Source organism: Lepisma saccharinum, chromosome 1 (genome assembly GCF_977018435.1).
Source record: "Lepisma saccharinum chromosome 1, izLepSacc3.1, whole genome shotgun sequence".
In the NCBI taxonomy this organism is placed as follows: Eukaryota; Metazoa; Arthropoda; class Insecta; order Zygentoma; family Lepismatidae; genus Lepisma; species Lepisma saccharinum.
Window position 1 is genome coordinate 162,563,144 of NC_139229.1, and position 19,766 is coordinate 162,582,909.

General features: G+C 38.3%; 1 protein-coding gene across 3 annotated transcripts in view; it reads left to right on the forward strand.

Moving 5' to 3' along the window:
• The first annotated feature begins 7,429 nt into the window (after positions 1-7,429).
• The window catches only part of LOC145989863 (prostaglandin reductase 1-like), a 39,789-nt gene continuing 27,452 nt past the window's right edge, over positions 7,430-19,766 (forward strand). The window contains exons 1-4 of one of the 3 annotated variants that reach the window (XM_083125329.1): positions 7,430-7,551; positions 14,791-14,923; positions 17,139-17,184; positions 17,704-17,760. In XM_083125329.1, coding sequence (XP_082981455.1) covers positions 14,818-14,923; positions 17,139-17,184; positions 17,704-17,760 — 209 coding nt within the window. In that variant the 5' untranslated portion in view covers positions 7,430-7,551; positions 14,791-14,817. Of the gene's footprint in view, positions 7,552-7,920; positions 8,213-14,788; positions 14,924-17,138; positions 17,185-17,703; positions 17,761-19,766 lie in introns of those variants that run through there. The other 2 variants (XM_083125338.1, XM_083125346.1) reach the window with 2 other exon arrangements.

The window sequence follows — 19,766 nt, forward strand, 5'->3', positions numbered from 1 at the left end:
TGAGCTCGGCTGAAGCAGACGTCCCCTAGCATTTATATGGGAGATTCAGAGAACGAAAGTATATTATTACTTTTAGGAGGGGGAAAATAATAATTGTCATCCTCCAAGATGGTATTGAGGCATCCTTTTAATGATTAGTAACATAATTGAAAACGCGCTACTTTTAAAAGGGGGCAAAGTACATGTTAAAAAAAGTGTTTTGAAAATCCATATTCCTGAATCTTTCTGACCGATGCGCTACAAAGAAAGTTGCGTGTTCTCCTTTAGAATTTCGTCATTTCACAAATTGTAATATAATTTTAATAAAAACGTTGCATGCTAAAGAAGAATTAAAGAGTTTAAAAAATAATTGATTAATAGACCTAGTTTATTTTACTTCGCTTATCTGTCACATATGGCTAATCGCAAAGATGAGGATGCGTGATGATATGATGAAATTGATGAAAGGAAAGTAGACCCATGCCCGGACGGGGATTCGAACCTGGGGGCCCTTGGCATCGTAAAGCGTTGTGCTAACCACTTCGCCACGGAGGTCAGCATTACAAGGAAATAAACAGAAATTGGCATCTATGTTTTAATATGCGAGAAACATTTGCGAGGAGGTTATTGAAATAACAAATAATTATTACAAGACGTTGTGATGAAAATTATTAATATATCTGAAATATCGAGAGTTGACCTTGCAGTATCTAAATGTACTTTTAGGGTTACGCAAAACCTTTACTCAAAATTGATAGTGTAAATTTATAAGCTATTAAAATTTAAAACTTATTCCTGTTCGAAAAGAGAAACTGCCAAGTCAAATTAATATTTCGTAGAAATACATATATTTGTCTTTCATGAGGCCAAGAGAGTATTTGGAGGGGACGGTGGCTTGGGAAGGCTATAGCCCCGGATCTCGATCTGCAAAGGGGCTTCCAGTGGGAAAACATTCCTATGAAATAGTCCAGAAGAAGGGGCGAAATGATTTTTTTTAAATGGCTCAAGAATACAAAGATATAAGTGGATATTTGACAAGCTTAGTCTAAAACTTACAACTGAAGTCGTACGTGTGTGGGGGGGGGGGCTCATACGTGAGGTAACACAGTGGAATATGATTCACAATACTAAAATTAAAATAAATATATGGGAACAATAGAGATCAAAATATGTTGTAGCTAGTGACAGCGCAATAGAAAAGATGGAGGGGTAAATCATATTTTCCCGGGGCAATCATTTTTATTATTCCGTTATATACGACACAAAAATGCATATTTTGGCTAAAAGAACATTCATTCATTTATTTATTTTGTCGTTTTACTGGGGGCAGATAAGAGAGAAATTGTCGAACGAGAATTGGGGGGCGTTCCTGCCCCCCCCCCCCGTAGTGTGATCACTGCCTATGGCTATGCTGGAGAAGAATGCACCAATCAATACGCTATTAAATAAAACAGATACTTTTAAAACTTTTAATCAAATTATTTGTGAACTATGATTTAAATTTAGAGAGAGCACATACCTGTTTAATTTAATTTGGATGAGTTAACTTCTGAAGCCTGCCATTTCCGAGCCTTCTTCCGGTGTAACTGCACTGCCCTTTGAGCCCTAGCTGCTGCGTTTAGGTGGCGGAACGAGCAGAATACTAATTAAAACAAATATGTGACAAATATATATATAAAAAACAACGTGTTGAAGCTATTGACGGCGCCAAAAAAAAGACAGAAGAGAAACGTGGAGAGTGCAGTGATATTTTACGGTAAGCAGCAGGCACGTATCCAGGGATTCCTTTCGGGGGGAGGCTGAACACCATTTTTTAAAGGGTATCAGAATTGTATGTTTAAGGCCAGTCGTGGCAATTGGGTTCCAAAATGTGGAGGGGGGGTGGACAAGGAGACAAGCATTAAGAGGCCATAGTGTGATAGTGTGGAGGCAAAAGAATGGGGAGCAACTATCTCTTAAATCGTCGCCACTGTTTAAGGCTGTCATTTTAATCAAAACGTGAAATCGGGACATTTTCTACCACTCAACTCCTCTGTTTCCATGCATTAATATTGTGTGCCAGAACCATCTCAGTATGTATGTTTGTCCATTTCTTCTCATGAGGCATCAAAACATCTATGTACCAGAAGTGTTTTTACGAAGGTGTTACACATGCACGGAATGCACAATCCACTCGACAACGCAAGATTCAAACTGTGTGTAGGGAACTGGAATCAGACAGTTCACGAATATTTCTCTCTCATTCGAGCCTGAACACCACTAATGTGTCTTGTCCTCCCATGTTTGCAGCTCTTATAAAAGCCGAAACCCACCAAATTGTTCATATTCATGCATAAGCACTCGCAAGTGTCCAAAATTGTCTGTTGAGTGTGTGTCGAACCCAGTAGCTTTAAACAAAAGAATTTTTTTTATTCCATGAAATTCTCGGACTGCATACACAAAATTTGGTCCTGACACAACCAAATCATCACTCAAAACTTTGATTTTCAGTTGATCTGTGCAGCTTATTTCTTTTTTAATAAATCGCTCCAATGCCCAGCCCGATACTGCCGAAATATTCACTTTAGAGAGAGAGACCTTCGATCTCTTCGTCTTTCGACCCGAACTACTCGTAGCACTACTCGAAGTTCCGTTGTCGTAAATGTCTTTAGCTTTGGGACCGAACTGGAACTAGTGGTAGACTTCGTTACTTTACGGTATTTAGTCCATTTCATTTTCGAATCACTAGAACTTATAAAGCAACCAATGGACACTGACTGATCACTAATCGACTGTATGAATTGTCACACTTACCTCTGAAGTCTCCACCTATTCTGTTGTACAGATCAACCGGGAAATTGAAGCCGCGTATTAATATCCTCATTATATTCTAGAAGGTTTCGCAGATAAAACGATTCGTAAATATTGCCAGTAGTTCGACTCCTTCTCTTATTCAAGAACGTTCCCTCTCGCGCTTTCCAGAGATTAAAAAATTACAATGAATCCGAATCGCCCTACCTGCGGCGCTACCTTTGTTGTGCAGCTTCCAAATGCTGACAAGTCTCTTCTACATAGTGTTCAAGTTCGCTACGACAACACCGAAAGCGTAAGAAAAGTTTACGTGCAATATTATCAACAACAGGGTTATAGAACATTCTCCGTCTTGCCTTGATAATTATTTCTCTCCTAAAATTATCGTCACATTATTCAAGAAGACAAAAACCTAATTTTATCTAGTGTAAAATGAAAACTTTCCTGGTGGGGGGAGTCCACGAGTTACGATCCCCACCTTGGATACGCGCTATAAACAATAACAGGGTCCGTAGAACATTCTCCGTCTTGCCTCGATAATTATTTATCTCCTTAAATTATCGTCACATTATTGAAGAAGACAAAAACTAATTTTATCTCGTGTAAACTGAAAAATTTCCTGGGGGAAGGGGCTCGAGACACCTGATGCCCACCTTGGATACGCACTATTAACAATAACAGGGTTATAGAACATTCTCCGTCTTGTCTCGATAATTATTCCTCTCCTTAAATTATCTTCATATTATTCAAAAAGCCAAAAACCTCATTTTATCTAGCGTAAACTGAAAATTTTATGAAGGGCGCTTGAGCCCCCTGATTCCCACCTTGGATACGAGCTGTTACCAATAACAGGGTTATAGAATATTCTCCGTCTTGCCTCGATAATTATTTCTCTCCTTAAATTAACGTCACATTATTTTATTTGACACCACAAGAAACAAAAATCTCATTTTATCTAGTGTAAACCGAAAACTTTCGGGGGGGGCTTGAGCCCCCTAAGCCCCTCCCCCCCCTTGGATACGTGCCTGGGAAGCAGTCACGTTTATTACACCCTTACATTTACATACAATATTATAAAGTTCTGCTTTTAGATCTCGCACAAAGCCTTTTTCACAAAAATGGGCAATCTCGCATTTTTTTATATCAATCAAGCCGTGATATTTTAGATTTCTTCCGTTAGTTTTCTGATAATAGTTTTCACAGCTTTCCATAGCATTTAGGCATGATTTCAGTTGATAAGAACAAAATAATCTTATTTCAAAACATAGAGCAAAAAGAAATCCAATGCGCTTAAGTTAAAACTCCCTTATATTGGAAGCCTGGAGAGAACAAAACAGGGGTTCCTTCGTAACACGATTTCTTGAAAACCATTTTACACATTTGAATCAACTTTGTGATAAATTGATTAGAAAGGATGATTCTTAACAGTAAAAGTTGTAACTTTTCCCTTGCTACTATATTTTAGAAGATATTCGTTGTCAAATTTCTCAATATTTGCATAAGGAACCAGCCTTTTCCGTGCCGAGTGTTTCGATGGTGACGTCATGCATCCACGGACAACTGCGCATACGATCTGCGCCGCCGAACGAGCACCCCCTGGGTCGTCCCCTCATAGACATCGTCCCCTGCACCCAGTTGCCCGAGCGTCCGTATGGTGGCGTTGTCATTCTACGATTTTCTGATTGTGTCCATCCTTGATTGTCCTCTAGCGACAGAATAAGTAACTACCTAGACCACAGATTAGAAATAGACACTCTTCATGCAGTGTTGCCACATGAAGGGAAATTTCCCTTTTACAGGGAAATTCGGACCGAAATTTTAGACAAAAGGGAAAAGGGAATTTCGATTAAAAATACCATAATTGCAGGGAAATTTTAAGGTCATCCGACTACATTATTACAGTTTATGTTAATTTCGAATTTCATATCCACATTTTATGTTATTTATTTATTTTGCTATTCCTACTTGTTCCTGCTCCTTTAAATTTATTGTACGTTGCTTTTATACATCTTTGGATAAATAGTAACGATGAGGATTAACGATTAAATGGATTCCTGACCAGGATTCAAACCTAGGATATCTGGCCAGGAAGTGATGAAACTGAACTTAAATTTTTTTTAAATATTTTTTTATTCAAAACAGTAACGAATTTAACGGAATCCTTAACTACGTACTACTACTGCTTCCACCACCACCACAACTAATAATGTTGCTGCTGCAACTACTACTACTACTTATTATCATTGGGCGCCTCCAGGACCACTCAGCAACCCAACATTGTTGAGTAGCAAGAACCCTGGAGGCGCTTGCTACCTGGTTGTTGAGAAGGAGCGACCGCGGCTTCGCTCAACATAAAATTCTCTCGCTACCTGCGGTCAACTGTCGTCTGCAAGTCTGCTGTCTTCTGTTAGTTGCAACATGGCGCGGCGGAACTAAAAGATGCGTGGAGTAAAATGTATTTGCAAGTTCGATTATGTAGCCCAAGCGCACCTTTAGGTCGCGCATCCAATAGCCTTAAATAGTAATAACTTTTTCGCCACTATATTCTCGGAGAATGAGTGATCTGTCAACGGATAATTATGCACTGGCTTCAACTGAAGTATATTTAAAAATACCAACAAAATAACGCAGTTAAAAAAGTAATGAACCCAAATACTGTTCACAACATTAAGTTGTTTTTTTGGCTAAATCGGATGAGCATGCTCTTGCAAACATGTGTTCAGCTTGAGATGGAGACCACTTTTTATCTCGCTACGTAAGTTTCGGGTTCGAGGTCCGGTATAGGCATGGATGTTATTTGATTGATTTGATTTATTTTACTGTGCATTTTTGCCACTTTTGGCTAATCGCGAAGATGAGGATGAGTGATGATATGGTGAAGGAACAGTCACAAGGAACAGCATGCCCAGGCCGGGATTCGAACCCGGGACCCGGCGTCGTAGCGCGATGTTTAACCACTCCGGGATATTATTTGTGAATGTCCCTTCTTTTTGCAAGAAAAATTGGCATCAAGTATCGAGGCCATTTCCTGGGTGAAATACATACTTTTCAAGAGAGCGTGATAACAAGAAATGCACCGTGTGATATTTGAAAATCCATTGGAAGGAGGATGGTATTACAATAACTTAAACGATGATCATGCAGAGTTAATCATAAAGACAACTAAAAAATGTGGCATATTCATGTATAAACGTCAATTCGTACGTGTTTATTTATATTGCTTTAATTTACATTCTTTTTGCAGCTACAAAAGCACAATCAGCAATTGATAATTTAAACTATATCAAACATTATTGCGTGAAAACAACGTGAGAACACCGTTATACAATCTTGCACACATTTTGCAATTTATACTCACTGTTCAACATTTCTGTTCGTAAGCCAACCTCCATGGCTACAACGTCAGGGTCACGGGTTTGAAATCCCAGCCTGGGCGTTTTTTGTGAGTGTCCTTTCATCAATTTGATCATATAATCAATCATCCTCATCTTCACGATTAGCCAAAAGTAGCAGAAAAGCGACGATAAAAAACAAAATTCAAATGAAACTATTGTTCTTAAATCGTATTTATTATTGTCCTATTAACAATAGTTCATTTATTGATTTGTTTTATTTTACTTCATTTTCGTGCCACTTTTGACAAATTTGCGAAAATGGGAATGAATGATGATATGATGAAATTGATGAAAGGACACTCAGAAGCATTCATTCCCAGGCCGGGAACCACACCACCACGGGTGCCGACCTATTAACAATGGCATGAAACTATTGAGGAATAATGATCCCATTTCAAAGCACATTCTCGAAACTAATCTTTCTTTCACTTATAGTGTAGCGTATGCGTATGTTATAAGTGTTTTAACAAAGGTTTACAACCAATACGGTCACACACACATAAAAAGCGTTTCGGGTTCGATACCCGGTGTAGGCACATGGTGGTTCGGATTCCACTTTAAACTGTAGGCCCAGTCCAAATTAGCCTACTGTGCATAAAGTGGACTTAAAACACCAAACAAACAAACACACAAGAAGTAGAGTGTTGTGTCAAACTTGCACCCCTATACGAAAATAATCTTTAATTTATACACATATATCCTTAAATAAAACTGGCCACAACCTTTCTACACTCAATGTCACTCCTCCATGGTTATTACGTATTATTTTGGAGAAACAAAATTGTAACCACAGAGAATTGTTGTAACCAAAGCTCTCAAATTAGGAATATAACATTTCCCCCAAATGTATCTCTATAGATAGTAGACACAGATCTAGATCTACTCATGTTTTACTTCGAGATTAACCACATACTTTAATTTGAAATAGCATCCATATATATGTCATCACATCGATTCATAATCCATTAATAGTGACACCGTATTCAACAGCCCAACACGCCCTGCCATTTTCGCTGCAGACGCCACAATGCAACGCGATGCGATTTTCAATTGTTTTCGGCTGGAAAGTCGCTACTTCTCAACTTTGCATCCAGGAAAGGCCATAAAAATGTGTGACGTAGCAGGTCAACATTTGCTACCATGTTGAGCGATCCTGGAGGCGCCCATTATTATTATATAATTTGCTTAGGTGAAGGGAAAAATTGGTCCAAAAAGGGAAATTTTACTCCTTGGAAAGGGAAATTGTGCCCTCATATTGTGGCAACACTGTCTTCATGTCATATGCTAAGTGGTACACCTATAGATAAAAGCTATGAAGATTATTCTTATCTGTAGTGTATGGACTTCTTAAAAATAGACTGACTTATTATTTTTACTTCGTAACAAGGTATGTATCTACTGTACTGTACAAGCACGTCGTTACCAATAAACGTGTTATACCGATATTATATCAAGCAACGTGCCATTCTACGGACAAATTTGTTCATTGATCAAAGGTAATTTCATAATTGTAGCAAGGCGTAACGATGAGAAATTGGTAAAAGTTCTTGCGGAACATAGTTCAAGGGGCCATTATGCGAAAACAAACACAATTTTTTGACATTTTTTTTTATTATTCCTTTCTTAGTTTCCGTGACACACAATATGGCGGGCATATTTTGACTTAACGTTGTGGGAATGCAGTGTTTCCAACCTTCACTGAAAAATACCTACTATGGTGTTCGTCACGTGTGTAAATTGTACATTATGCACAGGTAGCTGACGGATAGCCCCACGAACCTTTATATATTGTAGCTGACGGATAGCCCCACGAACCATTTCCGATAAGGTTAGGTTTGGTTAGGCAAGCATAGTGAAAAATGGGGGGTTGGAAACACTGACAGGGGATTACATCATCAAACGTACGCAGCATGAGGTTCACGTAGGCGAAGCAAATGAAAGCAATCACATTTGTGCGTCGGTGAGATATTTGTCTTCAAATATAGCCTATTCCACGATGAAAGAAAACACCTCGTCGAACGTTGGAAACCTTGTAGAAACTCATTTCTGTAAGTAGTTTCTTCTGTAAAATTGAAGAAATGTGTCTCCAATATACCGAACTTTTACAGAGAAATTTATCATTTTTGATTAGTCTTCTTGGTACTATTATCGTATGAGGGAAACACCTACGAATCATATATTTCGGACTTCTTTACATTGCTAACGTGTTGCGGAACATGTCTTAAGGCGAAATAATGCATTTCTAACTAAGATAATGTCTATTTTTTCTATTTACAAGTACTTACTGTTACTTGTTGTTTCGAATCTGTAACACATTATGGCCGTGATAGCGTACTGTACTGGGGCGTTCTGAGAGTGTTTTGTCGATTTATGCAGTGTTGCAACCTCGTTCACCGGAAAATATCTACTTTCGTGCCCGGATTTGAAATTATGCTAATACGTCGCATTTACGTGTAGAACTTGTAAAATAACCTTGCGATTTACCACGTTCATTGTCTCTTACCACGTTCATTGTCCATACACAGCAATTCGGAACCATCTTTCTTTCGCAATTCGTTAATGCTCTTCCTTTACGCACAACAATCGTGCAACCTTGAATATTGACGTCAGACGAGGAATGCCTACGTGGTTAGGTTAGGCCTGTTGGGTTAGGTTCCATTAGCATAAATACAAAGAAAAATTAATATTTTCGCTAAGAGACGCGTTACCTTGTATTGCCTAACATGAAAAAGTTCTCTCCTGTGACGTAAGAACACAATGTTGCTACAGTGTTGTGCGATAAATGACACCTATTCGGGTCGGAACCATCTTTCTTTCGCAATTCGTTAATGCTTTTCCTTTACGCACAACAATCTTGCAACCTTGAATATTGACGTCAGACGAGGAATGCCTACATGGTTAGGTTCCATTAGCATAAATACAAAGAAAAATTAATATTTTCGCTAAGAGATGCGTTACCTTGTATTGCCTCACATGAAAAAGCTCTCTCCTGTGACGTCAGAACACAATGTTGCTACAGTGTTGTGCGATAAGTGCCACCCATTCGGGGAAAATGGCTTGTTCCGTGGAGCTACTGTTCTTATGGTAGGGTTACGTTACATTAAGAAAACATAGTTTATTTCATTTTTTTATCGAATACCATACTTGACCGCCAATTATTACATGCAGATTTGTGATTAGGAGGTCTCAATTAGTGAGTAGGCGAAATTTCATAGCAATTGGAGCGTGGTGCTATGCACAGGGGAGCACTTTACTTTTTTTTTTCTGGACATGAATACAAATTATGCAGTTCTAAATTATGTAACCTTCTCCACTCACCTGTCTCCTCATCCCTTTTAGGTCCAAATATTTTCCTAAGGATCTTATTTTCAAATACTCTCAATTTATGTTTCTCTTTCAATGTAAGGGACCAAGTTTCACACCCATATAATACTACTACAGGCAAAATTACTGTTTTGTATATTTTAACTTTTAGTTTCTTAGATATTAAACGAGAAGACAAAAGTTTATGAAGAGAGAAGTAACATTCATTTCCTGAATTAAGCCTACTTTTTATTTCCTCTTTAATATAATTTTCATTTGTTAATATTACTCCTAAGTATTTGAATTTGGAAATTGGTTCAAACGAGTTGTTATCAATAATTAGATTTTGATTATTACCTAACACTTGGTTTCGGCCTGTAAGCATATATTTAGTTTTCTCTTTGTTAACTTCCAAACCTATCTCTTTAGCAGTTTTGAAAAATACTTTAGCATTATTCTTAATTGTATTTATATCATCCCCTAATAAGTCTACATCATCTGCATATGCTAACAACTGAGTCATACCGTTTAATTTTAGTCCTTCGTTAGTTTCTTTTACCTTCCTAACAGCATATTCTAAGGCAAAATTAAAGAGCAATGGACAGTGGCGTGCCCAGGATTTTCGAAAGGGAGGGGTTACGTACACTTTTTCTGGTAGTCAGCTCTAATTTTGCCATCTTTTCCTACCTTTGATGATATTTTTTTTTTAGGAATACTGGACCAAAAGGGGGGGATTATACCCCCACCAACCCCCCCTTGGGCACGCCACTGGCAATGGAGATAATGCATCTCCTTGTTTTAACCCATCATGAATTGTAAATTTGTCAGACATATTAATACCCACACGAATTTTACTTTCTGTTTCACTGGTGCATACTTTTATCATACTAACAAGCTTCTTAGGTATTCCAAACTCGACTAATATATTATATAATTTATCTCTTTTGACTGAATCATACGCTTTTTTTTAAATCAATGAATAGCTGATGGACATTTTGATTATATTCCCACTTTTTTTCAAGTGTCTGTCTGATGTGAAAAATTTGATCTGTAGTTGATCTGTTACGTTTAAATCCACATTGAAAATCACCTATAATTTCATTAGCATATGGGGTTAGTCTTGTTAAAATAATGTTTGATAATATTTTATATGTTGTTGAGAGTAGAGAAATTCCACGGTAATTATTGCAGTTCATTTTATCACCTTTTTTAAACACAGGAACAATTATGGATGCTTTCCACTGTTGAGGTATTTCTTCTTTATATCTTGCTGGAGTAAAGAAGTCACAGCACCTAAATACAGATGAGTTGTGGGCCACAGATGGAACTGCACCAGACTTTTTCATCGCGTCAATGAGCAAACAAAGATTTCACACTCTTCTCCAAGCTGTTAGGTTTGATGATATCACTACACGAGCACAATGGAAGCAAGAAGACAACCTATCTACAATTAGAGAAATATTCGATGACTTTGTTAGTGTCTGCATCAATAGTTACAGGCCAAGTGCTTACACTACCATTGATGAGATTTTAGAAGCATTCAAAGGACGATGCAAGTTCAGGCAATACATTGCAAATAAACCTGCAAAATATGGCATAAAAATATATGCACTCTGTGATGCTAGAACATTCTACACTCTAAATATGGAAATTTATGCAGGAAAACAACCATCTGGGCATTACCAAGTTCCCAATGATGCACAAAACGTGGTCTTGCGATTAATATGTCCAATTGACAACAGCGGATGGAATGTGACCATGGACAATTATTTTACCTCCATACCTCTAGCTAATGAACTGTACACCAAGCACAGGTTGACACTAGTAGGAACTCTTCGATTGAATAAAAGAGAAATTCCACCGGAATTTTTATCTGTCAAGGAAAGGTTTGGAAACAGCAGCATGTTTGCGTTTGGAGAGAAACCATCTAATAATTGTCTCCTCTGCTCTTATGTGCCAAAGAAGAAACAGAAAAAAAATGTTGTGATGATTTCCACCATGCATAATGACGACTGCATTGATCCTGACTCTGGAGAGGCAAAAAAGCCAGAAGTGATTACTTTCTACAATCTCACAAAAGGAGGAGTGAATGTTGTAGATCGTCTGAAATCTGAATATTCTGTTTCAAGAATAAGCAATCGCTGGCCTCACAATATTTTTCAGCCTTCTCAACATTGGAGTAATTAATGCTCAGATAATTTACAAAACAAATACAGGCGACTTGTTGGCTCGTAGAAAATTTGTTACGCAACTTAGTATGATGCTTACAAAACCACATATGATGAGACGGATGTCAGTTCCAAATGTATCACTTTGTCTGAAGGAGAAAATAAAAAGTATTGCAAGCATTGAAAGTCTGCCGAAAACTGAGAGAACTCTTGAATCAGAGGAAAAGTCCCGATGTTCCTATTGTCCCAAAAGAAAGAATCGATTCACATATCATTCATGTAGTAAGTGTTCCTCCCCAATATGTAAAGAACATACAGAAACAATTGTTTATGTTTGCCGTGAATGTGCTGCAAAAGAAGTTGACTCTGAATCTGATTAGAAACATCCTCAATTATAAAACATTTTGAATTTGAATTTATATCAATAATAAATTGTATTTTAATGTGCTTATTTGCATTAATGTTTTAAATATTCATAAAGAAGAATGCTGTAACAATGTAAAATGATTTCAATGTTTAATAAAACATGTTTGATAAAATATATTTTGCAAATATTAAGTGATAACTGAAAAGAAAACAAGTTGTTAGAAAAAATCTAACACGCGAGTTATCGCGTGACACATGAAGGCACGGCGCGAGCGATCGCGGGTTAATTCTTTCATCAGCAAATTTTCCTGTATTAAATTTTAAAACTTTTAGATTTTGTTGCTTATGATTTATCACTGCGAGTCTTTCTCTTAATTTAGCAATTACTAAATAATGGTCACTGGCACAGTCAGCACCTCTATGTGTACGAACGTCAATTATACTAGTATGCCTTCTCTTATCAATGAGAATATGATCTATCTGATTATGAATTTTACCATCTGGAGAAGACCAGGTATATTTATGGATATCTTTATGTTTAAAAGTGGTACTTTTCACAATTAAATTGCTTGAGGTTGCAAAAGTAATCAATCTTATACCATTATCATTACTTAATTCATGAATACTTTCTTTACCAATCGTGGGTTTAAATGTCTCTTCTTAAGTAAAAACCTAAAAATCTTGGAGTACTTTTGCAGCTTTTTATTAGTAAAAGAAACCGGTAACAGTTCCGATTGTTTTATGATTTTTTCAAATTCTCCTAGCAGGAAGACTAATTATCGTAGAATTTTGGCAATCATTGTCACACGAAATTTGAACCTTCCTTAATGAAATGAGCCCCGTTTGGATTTTGAAAAAAGTTATTTACGTTAAAATAAGAATGCTCGCTTCCCGTGGACAGTGTATTTTCCATTGACAAGGGACTGTAAGTATCATAGACTAGTGGGAATTAATGTAGATGCAAATCGGAACCTTAGTAGAATGCATTTTGGGACATTATTTTAATGCTAAGAGAACCAAACTTGGCCTACCTAACCTAACGATGAAAGCATATATTGAATAAAATCTTAACTAATCGCTAAAACTCCGCAGTATGTGTTAACAGAAGTATATCGAAATCGAACCATGTTAAAATTGCATTTGTAGCATGATGAAATCGCAATAAAACAAAAGGAGGGCCAAAAAATCGTTTGTATGCACACTCAAATAGCGAAAGAACACGTCGGAAATTGCTATCAGCTCCAAACCTAACACTCCTAACCTAACAACTTAAATTATAGCTGCTGTTGTGGAATTAAAAGTTGGGTGCTGTATTCACTTGTGCGAAGCCTTTGGGCTGTTGTGCTTCATGACAAGGTAGCATGCTATGGTAACAGACATACTTTACTTCACAATAGCATATCTCCATGAGCTATAAACAACAGAAAACTTTTATAAACAACATAATCTTCATAAGTGGTGCAAAGTATTTCGGTAATACTTCCGATTGTTTTATGATTATTATTTTTTTCAAATTCTCATAGCAGAAAGACTAATTAATGTAGAATTTTTCCAATCATTGTCACACGAAATTTGAACCTTCCTTAAAGTAATGAATGAGCACTGTTTGGATTTTGGAAGAAGAAAAAAGTTATTTATGTTGGAAAAAAACTTAAAAATTACCTTACACAAGCAAACGTGCTCCCAATGGACAAGACATTCTCCATTGATATAAGCGACAGCAAGTATCGTAGAATAGTGGGAATGAATGTAGAAGTAAATTGAAATCTTCCTGAAACTAATCAACACAGTTTTCATTTTGAAAAAGTCCAATTTAAATTTAAAATAAGATGTTAGATGTACCTTGCGCAAAACTCCCCTTTCGCACACTTGACACATTACATACACTACCACGTAAACTAACTATGACAGCATTTAGGAATATTATTTTAATGCTAAGAGAACTAAACCTGACCTACCTAACCACGAGAGCATTTAGGGTTATTATTAAAATTCTAAGGGAACTAAATCTGGCCTTAATAACTTAACTACGAAAGTATATATTGAACAAAATCATCAAACATTTGCTACTAGAATTATGTAGAAGTATATGGAAATGAGAAACCATTGTCAAAGAAACATGCAGTAAGTAATCGCTAAAACTCTGCAGTATGTATTAACTGACGCAAATCGAAATTGAACCATGTAAAAAATGCATACGTATAGAAAAGATCCTTCGGCCAAAAATCTCCGTCACCTTCTCCTCCATCTGTTCAACTCATTCCATAAGGAAACCTGCTCCACTCTGCCCTTCCCCTTCACGTGGGAGGACGATACACAGGAGTCGCGGATCTGCGCAGACTCTTTTGCCTGTTGTTCCACTATAACATCATGAAATCACAATAAAACAAAAAGAGTTTGGGCCAATATTTCACTTTCTCGAGAGGGTACATAGTGTCAAGGGTACAGCTTGATGCATATAGATGCAATCTGGTTTATTGTTTTATTCTGCGAATAGTATCATGCAACCAAACCATCCTTTACCAATGAAAGCTCAGTGGATGCTGTTGACATATTGCTATAAGAATTACTCATTTTCGCCTATTTTATCTGTAATTGTGTCTTTTATTTTGGTAAAGGCAAATCACCCCCTGCCACCTGTACCTGCTCAGGTACTCATTGATTAGAGTTGATTTTGAACCAGGTTATAAGATAGTGAGTGTATTTATTATGACTTATGATTTTTTAATTAAAAATTTTGAAATTATTCTTAGTAAGATATTATTAATGAGTATTAGTCATTTTTTTAGGGTTCTTTGCTGTATTCATTGTGAAAAATGGTGCAAACCAAAAAGTTTATTCTAAAGCAACACTTCTGTGGCCATCCTTCAGAAGATAATTTCAAATTAGTAGAAGAAGAACTACAAGAAATCTGCGATGGAGGTAAGTTCCCTTACTTTTATCATGCCAAAGACATTGCAGCCATTGCCTGATGTGGGCATATTTTTGAACTCTAGTATTGCACAGTAATTAATTTTGTAATTTAAAATTTTTGGGTGTGGCCATTTTGCTCCTTTACGTATGCGAGGAAAAGTCCCCTTGTCTAAAATCCTTACAAGAAAATTTAGGAAGGGGTGTATAGAGCCCCTTGAGAAAGGTTAGAAATGCAAGTTGTAAAGGGACCTGCACACCACAAACACAACACATTAAAGAAGGTCTAATAGTCTAAAAACTTTCTCAGAAACAGTGTAAAAGGCCCCTCTTCTCAAAAAGCTAAAAACACTGGCTAAGACACTACCATAATCTCCCAACATGTATGACAGATCATCGGAAAGGTTAAAACTCTGCCTGAGGAAAATAAAATCAGCACATTTGAGGAGAATATGCTGAAAGCCGGCCTCCGTGGCAAAGTGGTTAGCACATTGCACTACGATACCAGGGGTCTCGGGTTCAAATCCCAGGCTGGGCATGGGTCTACTCATCAATTTCACCATATCGTCCATCACTCATCCTCATCTTTGTAAATTAGCCAAAAGTGGCACAAAAGCAAGGTAAAATAATCTAGTAGACATTCATTGGATATCTGAAGGATATGTTTTGGACATTCTATGGATCACATTTGGACTTACTTTTTTTTTTCCTCACATTCCATGGATCACTTTTGGTTATGTTTCAGACAACAATCGCTCTTGGTTCACGTGAATGGGACTTTATCGGGATGTTTTTGTTTGATTGTCTACAATGGTATATTCTGGACTAGAATTGGACCTAATTGACATTTTGACATTATCCTGATATTTTTCATTCATATTTTGGATATAAGAAGAACATTCCTGGACTAGATTTACGTATATCAAAGATCTCCTGCATTCATATGACTATAACTTGTACTCCTCTCTCTCTCACTCTCACTCTCACTCTCTCTCTCTCTCTCTCTCTCTCTCTCTCTCTCTCTCTCTCTCTCTCACACACACACACACACACACACACACACACACACTCTCTCTCTCTCTCTCTCTCTCTCTCTCTCTCTCTCTCTCACTCACTCACATCCATCCATCCATCCATCCATCCATCCATCCAAAAAAAATTCTGTATATACAGAGGAAAAAATCCCAATTTCAGAGTAATCTGGATTTCAAGTTAAGTCTCCTGGATGAATCTATTTGCAGCCAAGTCCGTTACCATACTGGAGAAAGAGTGGCAGTTAAGTAACTGGAAAGCAATGAGATTTAGTGTTGTGACAACAGCGTTGTAAAACTACAGCTGTTCTTTGTTTCAGCCAAACATGTCCACATTGTTTGATGTTGTTTTTAGATTCCTTATCAGCAATAGCTGTTGCACAAGTCGGATTTTTCATTGATTCGACAATTTCTCGCTCAATGCACACATGCCTTCTCACGCCAAAACAATGTTATCACTTGCATCTGCTTCTTGCAGTAAAGTGAACTATGTCTAGTGTCCGTTCTAACTATCTGAACATTCCTTACTATAGCAACATAAACTCCTTATCCTCTCCCTATCCTGAGCAAGATCAATCCATTCTTCATATTCTTGCTAATTGTCTTCAGGCCCTGTCTCTTCCTGCAGGGCTTCTACCATCAGGTTTCCCAACAAGGAACCTGTAAACTCTTGTTTTTTTTTGTTTTTTTCCTCAGGATGATCATGAAAAATCATGTGACAATTTGCGTAGCTAACTGTGTACATAGCGTGCCATAGCATGGGCATCGTGCAGCTAAGGCTTCAAGCTTTGGGTTCAGGCTACGGGATGTGTGCAGGTTTGAGTCTCCTTGGGGGGGAGAGGGGGCGAGGTAACAACTTTTCTCCTGAGATTTCAGGGGACTGGTGGCCACCCACCATCATGAGGAATTTGGGGAACAACAGCGACTGGGGCCTCATCAAGCTGGCCACATGTCACCACATAACTTCCGAGTCCCACAGTTGGCAGGTAGGCCCTGGCCTTCACGGGCTGTTGTGTCATGGATTAAACTGTATATAGTAGAGAATAATTTATAGAGTCGGATGGCAAAATTAACACTACAGGATAATTTCAACAAACTAATACACATTTTCAAATTTAATTTTATCATTTCATTGTATTGATTGGTGTCTATTTTTGCATGCTAGTATATGGTCTGCTTTACTACTTTTGTTACAGAAGTTCTTTGCAAAGCAGAATATTGGAGTGTTGATCCATATATGCGGTAAGTGCTCTTTGAAGTCATGTTTGAAATCCATTTATTTTTAGGTTATTATTCAGCATAGCTATTGAATGCTGGAATACTTAGAAGCATCACATTAGAAAGTGTCCTCGGAAAGCACAACAACTGTAACAGCAGGGGTGGTTCAAAGAGGGGTACAGACATCTCTCAAAATTAGTTGCTCCACTCTTTCCACTCAACTAAGAGTTTTCATATGTGAAAATATCCTGTGCTTTATGGTATCTGAATGCCGGCCCCCGTGGCGGAGTGGTTTGCACATCGTGCTACAATGCCAGGGGCCCCGGGTTCGAATCCAGGCCTGGGCATGGATGTAGGTGAGTGTCCCTTCATCAATTTCTTCATGTTATCACTCATCCCCATCTTTGCAAATTAGCCAAAAGTGGCACAAAAAGCGAAGTAAAATAAAGCAAATCAGTCAGTCAACTGATACAGAAAGAAAAAAAAAATATGATTAACCATTTTATTTTCCAGAAAGAACATTTTTCTCTTTGTTCATTTCAGGGCCAGGGGCAACTTGATACCAGAAGGAAGTACTATGATTGGCTATCAAGTGGCAATGTATGTATGTTATTTTTTTCTTCTATTTAAGGATAAAATAGATTAAATAATTCAATGATGTAATATGGAATCTTGTACATAAAATTTCATATTACCATTATTGGCTGCATGGGCGTAACTTGGGACCTAATTTTATTATGGGAGCAGAGTCATCCTTGGTGTTAAACTTATTTGGGGGGGGGGCAGACTCGAACTTGGGACTTAATTTGGGGGGGGGTGGCAGCAGAGCCATAGCTATAGATTTCTGCACCTGGGGCGAGAATAAATTTCAGCACCCCCCTACACTCGCCTTGTTGAACTTCTACCATTGTTTTTTTAAGGGAGGGATAGAAGCATTTGTTGTTGTGCCATACTTAAATAATGTCGTTCATTCAAATTGATGTTTCATTTATGCTAATAATTGTAGCAATTGTATGTAATTGTAGCAATTACAAGTACGGAGTTGTTTGTACGTATACACGTATTCTTCTTAATCAAGGATCATTATTGACCTCTCGGTGTGCGATGATAAAGAATCCTAGAAATGAAACTAATCCATGCAAAAAAAAAAAAAAAAAAAAAACTTACCATATGAATAGCGTATATACAAGGGTTGGAACTTAAAATAGTGGCAACTATTTATTCACAACCGATACACAAGAGTTACATGTTTGTACCTGTTACTGTCCTTCAAAGTAGTCACCAGCGTTGTGTACAACCCGTTGCCAGCGATGTGGAAGGCGTAGTATACCGTTAGCAGAGCCTGTTCTGTTGATGGTGCGAATGGAGCGGTCTACTGCCTGTTGAATCTCTGGAACAGTTCTGAAGCGAATGCCACGAAGTGGTTCCTTCATCTTCAGAATCAAATCAAAGTCACAAGTACTTAAGTCCGGGGAGTATGGTGGATGGTACAGTACTTCCCAGTCCCATCGACCGAACAGAGCAGCCACAGCTTGCGCTGTATGCGCCCGTGCATTGTCGTGCAAAATGATGGGTGGGTTGCGCAGAAAGTGTCGCCGCTTCTTTCGCAAAGCTGGTCGCAGTTGATGCTCCAAAAATGAACAGTAATACTGGGCATTGACAGTCTGCCGTGGAGGAACGTAATGCGTTAGGATAACACCATCACAGTCGTACACGAGAATCACCATAACTTTCACCACACTGAGGCTCTGACGCACTTTCGACTTTCGCGGCGACCCATAATGACGCCATTCGTTGGATTGGCGTTTCAGTGTTGGCTCGTAAGATCTGGCCCATGTATCATCCAGTGATACGATACGGCGTAAGAAAGCCTCACCTTCGCGCTCATAGCGCTCCAAGTGCATCTGAGCAGCATCGTAATGAATCCATTTCTGAATTTCCGTCAACTCATGCGGAACCTATCGTGATGCAATTTTGCGCATGCCCAGGCGTTCCTTCAGGATGCGAAGCACAGTCGTATGCGCTAATCCGGTTTCGTGGCCGAGCTCACGAATCGTCATGCTTCGATCACTGTCCACTAACGCGGCAACAGCTTGCACTTCTTCTTCAGAGACGCTAGGACGACCTGCCCGAAGCATGTCTGCCACAGTTTGCCGACCTTCGTTGAAGGCTTTTACCCACCGTGCCACTGTTCTGTATGGCAATGCCGATTCCCCGCACGCCTCTTGAAGCCCTTGATGACACTGTTGTGCTGTACGACCTCTGGCACATTCAATCTTGATCCAACTCCGTTGTTCCTGTTTGGAAAACATAGTGACCTTCACGTTAGACTGCTCGCTCACAAGTGACTGTGTTTCCCTCGCTTGTGCGTCTGCCTGTGACGTGGGACGGGTGAGTCCATTTGCTCGGAGATAAGGTAGGTATGTCAACAACGTGTGCTATCAGCGCCACTACTACATTCCATTGCATAGTGTCTCCACAGCAGTGTTGCCACTATTTAAGTTCCAACCCTCATATTTCTTACGTAGCGGAAGAATCTCTAAGAAAGATCATTAATGTAATGTTTTTTAAAATACATGAAACTCTTTCAAATACCCTGCAAAGTC